Source organism: Takifugu flavidus, unplaced genomic scaffold (assembly GCF_003711565.1).
Source record: "Takifugu flavidus isolate HTHZ2018 unplaced genomic scaffold, ASM371156v2 ctg340, whole genome shotgun sequence".
Taxonomy (NCBI): Eukaryota; Metazoa; Chordata; class Actinopteri; order Tetraodontiformes; family Tetraodontidae; genus Takifugu; species Takifugu flavidus.
In genome coordinates this window covers 41,663-47,662 of record NW_026621967.1, presented here as the reverse complement: position 1 = coordinate 47,662, position 6,000 = coordinate 41,663, and the positions used below count along the sequence as shown (strand labels likewise).

Here is a 6,000-nt window from a genome sequence, read left to right as displayed (position 1 = left end):
TGTCGGTGGCGGAGCCGGAAGAGGTGTGAAGGTTTCCGACGATTATCATCGAGGGTCCAGAGATGCCGGCTCACAGAGAGAGCTGCCTTGGAACGGGAGGGAAAGCTTCACGGAGGCCGAGAGGACGGTCCGATAAGGCGTCTTAAGTCCTTGCCAGGGCTTCCTCTGTGCTGGAGGAGTGATCATAAAAGGCAGGAACAGAGAAGGTTCGGGAAGAGTCGCCCTTTTATTCCAGCCAAGACAAAATAGAAGCATCCGTCCAGCCGCTAGCGCTCAAAACCCCTGGAAGTTTAGGAATTATTAATGGAATTAAGCCTTAAGGAAGCTGAAGCCTGGGACAAACCCACGTTTCCCTTTTTTTTCCCTTGAAATAATGGTGATGCAGCAGATGAGCGGGAGTTGACTGGCTTCTACCAGCTACTGTCTCAATGTCTCCAGCCCATAGTGTGGATTCTTTACGAGATCAGACAGCAGCTTCACTCCTGAATCCTGCAGCTGGTTCTGACTCAGGTCCAGTTCTCTGAGATGGGAGGGATTGGACCTCAGCGCCGAGGCCAGAGAGCCACAGCTGATCTCTGATAACCTGCACTCACTCAAGCTGAAAAATGCAGGATGAGGTTATACGGTGCAGGTCTGCATGTTATCTGCGTCAGTACTAAACCTACGTTAGTTCTTAGTTGGGTCAGACCTGAATTCACGATATTACAAGGAATTTTTTTAATGTGGTGCATCACAGCAGTGTTGAGAACAGCCTCACTTCACCATCTTAGCAGCTGGTATATAGGTAGAAAAATGAAGACTGACCTGAGCCACTCCAGTTTACAGTTTGGACTCTCCAGTCCAGAACAGAGCCGCTCCACTCCTGAATTCTGCAGCTTGTTCTGACTCAGGTCCAGTTCTCTGAGATGGGAGGGATTGGACCTCAGCGCCGAGGCCAGAGAGTCACAGCTGATCTCTGATAACCTGCAGTTCCTTAATCTAAATAAAGAAGGGAAACTTTTATAAGGTTAGAAGTGAAACCAGTATTAATCTGAAAGGTTAATCAAAGGCATGATCTGTAAATATTTAATTTAGTTGCAGGTTAAAAAATGATAGTAATATGTAATGACCACAATTCCAACCTCTCAGGTTTGCACTGTTCCAAAGGAGAATATATATTGTTCTGGCCCTCACTCTTCCCAGGTTCTCCCACCTCTTTCCCTCCCATCTCATCATGGAGATCCATCTCACCTGTGGCTCATCTTTAAAGGCACAACCTGTCTTAGATGACTTCCTGTCTCCCTCACCATCTCCCTCCTCGTTGGCTGGTGTCTACCAGGCACCCTCACCTAGTTTTGTCTAATTTTGGTTACCATCTGTCGGCTTTTTCATTGTCCTTAAATCAATTTATCATGAATAAGTGGTCCCCGTGTGGCCCTCCCTCCTGAAGGAACTGGGCACAACACACACACTCAGAAAGTGTGAGGACCCTCGGATGGAATAATGGACATTTTTGAGAATGGTGTTTACCTCAGAGTTTCCAGTCGGCAGTTTGGAAAGTGGAGAAAACCACAGAGCAGCTTCACTCCTGGATCCTTCAGCTGGTTCTGTCTCAGGTCCAGTTCTCTGAGATGGGAGGGATTGGACCTCAGCGCCGAGGCCAGAGAGTCACAGCTGGTCTCTGATAAGCTGCACTTAATCAATCTGAAAAATGCAGGATGAGGTTATACGGTGCAGGTCTGCATGTTATCTGCGTCAGTACTAAACCTACGTTAGTTCTTAGTTGGGTCAGACCTGAATTCACGATATTCCAAGGAATTTTTTTAATGTGGTGCATCACAGCCGTGTTGAGAACAGCCTCACTTCACCATCTTAGCAGCTGGTATATAGGTAGAAAAATGAAGACTGACCTGAGCGTCTCCAGTTTACAGTTTGGACTCTCCAGTCCAGAACAGAGCCGCTTCACTCCTGAATCCTGCAACGTGTTGAAGCTCAGGTCCAGAACCCTCAGATGGGAGGGATTGGACCTCAGCGCCGAGGCCAGAGAGCCACAGCTGATCTCTGATAAACTGCAGCACCTTAATCTAAATAAAGAAGGGAAACTTTTATAAGGTTATAAGTGAAACCAGTATTCATCTGAAAGGTTAATCAAAGGCATGATCTGTAAATATTTAATTTAGTTACAGGTTAAAAAATGATAGTAATATGTAATGACCACAATTCCAACCTCTCAGGTTTGCACTGTTCCAGAGGAGAATATATATTGTTCTGGCCCTCACTCTTCCCAGGTTCTCCCACCTCTTTCCCTCCCATCTCATCATGGAGATCCATCTCACCTGTGGCTCATCTTTAAAGGCACAACCTGTCTTAGATGACTTCCTGTCTCCCTCACCATCTCCCTCCTCGTTGGCTGGTGTCTACCAGGCACCCTCACCTAGTTTTGTCTAATTTTGGTTACCATCTGTGGGCTTTTCCATTGTCCTTAAATCAATTTATCATGAATAAGTGGTCCCCGTGTGGCCCTCCCTCCTGAAGGAACTGGGCACAACACACACACTCAGAAAGTGTGAGGACCCTCAGATGGAATAATGGACATTTTTGAGAATGGTGTTTACCCCAGAGTTTCCAGTCGGCAGTTTGGATCCTGGAGAAAACCACAGAGCAGCTTCACTCCTGGATCCTGCAGATGGTTCTGACCCAGGTCCAGTTCTCTGAGATGGGAGGGATTGGACCTCAGCGCCGAGGCCAGAGAGCCACAGCTGATCTTTGATAACCTGCAGTATTCTAATCTGAAAAATGCAGGATGAGGTTATACGGTGCAGGTCTGCATGTGATCTGAGTCAGTACTAAACCTACGTTAGTTCTTAGTTGGGTCAGACCTGAATTCACGATATTCCAAGGAATTTTTTTATGTGGTGCATCACAGCAGTGTTGAGAACAGCCTCACTTCACCATCTTAGCAGCTGGTATATAGGTAGAAAAATGAAGACTGACCCGAGCCTCTCCAGTTTACAGTTTGGACTCTCCAGTCCAGAACAGAGCCGCTTCACTCCTGAATCCTGCAACGTGTTGAGGCTCAGGTCCAGAACCCTCAGATGGGAGAGGTTGGACTTCAGAGCTGAGGCCACAGAATCACAGCTGGTCTCTGATAAACTGCTGTCCCATAGTCTAAAATAACAATTATTTTGAGAGAAGACAAATAAAAATCAACATGTACCAGAGCAAAACACAGCTTACAAGCAACAAACCTCTGGTCCTGCACCGGCTTATCTGCTGTATGTTCCTATTTTGGGTTCTTTCAGGGCGGTTGGACAAGATCTACAGCGTATGTAAAGTGTGTGTAGGTCAAAATACCTTCCAAGTTTGTGAGACCACATTTCTCAATAGCACTCAACTCTTGTCAGGAGTTGGGACAAAGCGACCCACTCCTGACAGCTTGTGGGCGATGCTGCAGCGACCCTGCAATCCCTACACTCTCTGGTGAAACCAAATCAAAGGTTTTAGACACTGCTGGATGCTGGAAGGGTGGCTATAGTCTGGACGCATCGTTCCCCTGACTGCACATTTCTCCAACAATGATTGGCAGCTGGTGTCACTTGTTCTCCAGATGAGAGAAGGAAAGAGAGCCCCCCCACAGTGTGTTTGATTGCCCCACTGCAAGCTCAATGCTGCCAGAAAACATTGCAGGAGCATCAATTCCCCTCAGGGCATCAACAAGGAGCTCAGGAAAAGGTGCAGCTGCCACCTACTAGAGACAAGCACACTGAGCTGAGATTCAAAGCCCTCTCCTCCCAAGAGAAGAGCTTGTTTGTTGGAGGCTCTTCTGGGCGATACCTGGTGCCACAGCTCCAGCTCAGCCCGTCTCTGGAGCTGAGGTGGAGCTTAGCAAGTTTCATGGTTCTCCACCACTTCCTCTCGCTGAGGACCTTCTCAGCTGGTGGTTTCTGCTCCACCTTCCAAGTTGAGCAGTGATACTTCTGCATTCCTGCCACCAGGGTCTCTGCAGAAAGAGTCTTCTCCACTGTTTTATATTAGATTATAGAAAATTAGGATTTTTGGCTGATGTCTTAGATGTTGTTGACTAAGAGCAGGTTTTTCTTTAATAACATAGAAAGATTAGATGAGAAGAGCAAATGTATTATTTTATGAGCTACTTCCACTACTATTATATACACATAATTCCATATTGTCTTAGATTGCAAGCTGCATTTATTGCATCGTTCATAGAAAGTCATATTTGTGAGGAGAAAAACTCAATAAGGTCATTTTCTTTAATGACCATTACAACAGAAGGAGGCGATGAACAAACAGATTTATCTAAAAATGTGTGAAAACTTATGCATGGAAACCTTTTTAAAATGGCTGCATTGTCTAGAATCGGTGCAGAATCAACTTGTTGACTTCTGATTTGGACTCCAATGGAAGTGAGGTGCAACAATTGTGGATGCTGAAAGCTTCAGATCTTCATGAAGGTTTCTGTGGTTGGACTGACCTGCTGCCCCTTTAAGAGGGAGGCAGGTTTGGGCTTCTGGCTGGAATGAAGCCACCTAAGATGAGAATGACTGCAGGCTTTCGGTACCAAGGTTTAACAGGGTGCTCACTTCACACTTGGGCTTTTCTCTTTTTTGGGATGGCTTTTCTCAGGAGAGAAGGCGCATGGCACACTGCAGCAGCTTTCTTTTTGGGTTTCTAGTTTTCCTTCTGATCTTTAAAAGACAGGAAGAACCATTTTTGATTGGTCTGAATGTTTGGGCGGTTTTGTGGCCAGCCTAAAATAAAACAAGACAAATCTACAACTGATACTTCCTTTCTAGTCATTGATGACCATCCTCACATGGGACAGATTTCCACAACCAATTTAATACTGCAAATCTGTCCTGTGTGGTCTTTTTTCTGAGAACTGTAACACTACGTTTATAACAAAGATCAAACATGGAAACATTTATTGTCTAACTAGTTACACCTGGGAAAGTACTGGATCATCTCTGACTGACCTGAGAGTCTCAGCTTACAGAGAGGATCCTGGAGAGCACCACGGAACAGCATCACTGCTGGATCCTTTAGACTGATGTAGCTCAGGTCCAGAACCCTCAGATGGGAGAAATTGGACCTCAGCGCCGAGGCCAGAGAGTCACAGCTGATCTCTGATAAACTGCAGCCCCACAGCCTGGAAAGGAATAAATGGGGCAAATAAAAACACATTTCTAAATCTGAAAATGAAGAGAAAAGTAGAAAATGTAAAGAAATTTAGAAAAGACCAACAGAGGCCTCCTGACCTGAGCGTCTCCAGTCTGCAGTTTGGATGCATCATTGCAGAAGACAGTAACTTTACTCCGCATCTGCCAGGTTCCTCTTAACTCTTAAGCCAGCTCCCGTAGATGAGAAGGGTTTGACGTCATTGCTGAGGCCACAACTTCCCAATGACTCATTGAAAGAAAACTATCAGACAGTCTGTTGTGTATGAAACAAAAATAGTGAGTCAAACTTTGGGATTTCTAATCAACTTATCTGAGAATCTACCTCAACACAAATGTAGCTCATTTCCTGGAAAAGCTAAATTCAACACCGTAGAGCAAAAGTTTGAACACCATCAGATCTGAAATGCAACTGAATTATTCTCAACATTTGTCTTATTTTAGAACAGCTCATAATTACTCAATATTTAAAATGATTGTAGCAAATGGTTTAAAGAAACGTGCATCTTTTTATCTGTCTATCGGCTCTTTGGATATTTTGCATTTCATCCAATTTGTACGATGGTGCGTCAAGTCTTAATTCAGCGATCCGATCGATGACATCAGAGTCTCTGGTTGCATCGATTGCCCTCAGCTTCTGTTATATCTGCCTGTTTCTCTTCAAATCATTTTCACTGCACCTTTTGTTGCTAGTGATGAAGTTGCCACCTAACGGGTGTGGAAAGGGTCAAACAACTTTGTGGGTCACATAAAGGCTCCAAACGGAACCGCCACAAAGACCTAAAACACCCATTTAAACCAACGAGGCCGGCTGTTTTTACATTGA

The 6,000-nt window shown here is 45.1% G+C and overlaps 1 protein-coding gene across 4 annotated transcripts in view; it reads right to left on the bottom strand.

Annotated features, from left to right (window-relative positions):
- Positions 1-207: 207 nt before the first annotated feature.
- The window catches only part of LOC130520296 (NACHT, LRR and PYD domains-containing protein 12-like), a 47,445-nt gene continuing 41,652 nt past the window's right edge, over positions 208-6,000 (bottom strand). For all 4 annotated transcript variants that reach the window (XM_057024011.1, XM_057024012.1, XM_057024013.1 and 1 more), the window contains 5 exons: positions 2,595-2,768; positions 1,890-2,063; positions 1,510-1,683; positions 805-978; positions 208-598 (listed from right to left, as the gene is read on the bottom strand). In XM_057024011.1, coding sequence (XP_056879991.1) covers positions 418-598; positions 805-978; positions 1,510-1,683; positions 1,890-2,063; positions 2,595-2,768 — 877 coding nt within the window. In that variant the 3' untranslated portion in view covers positions 208-417. The remainder of the gene's footprint in view (positions 599-804; positions 979-1,509; positions 1,684-1,889; positions 2,064-2,594; positions 2,769-6,000) is intronic.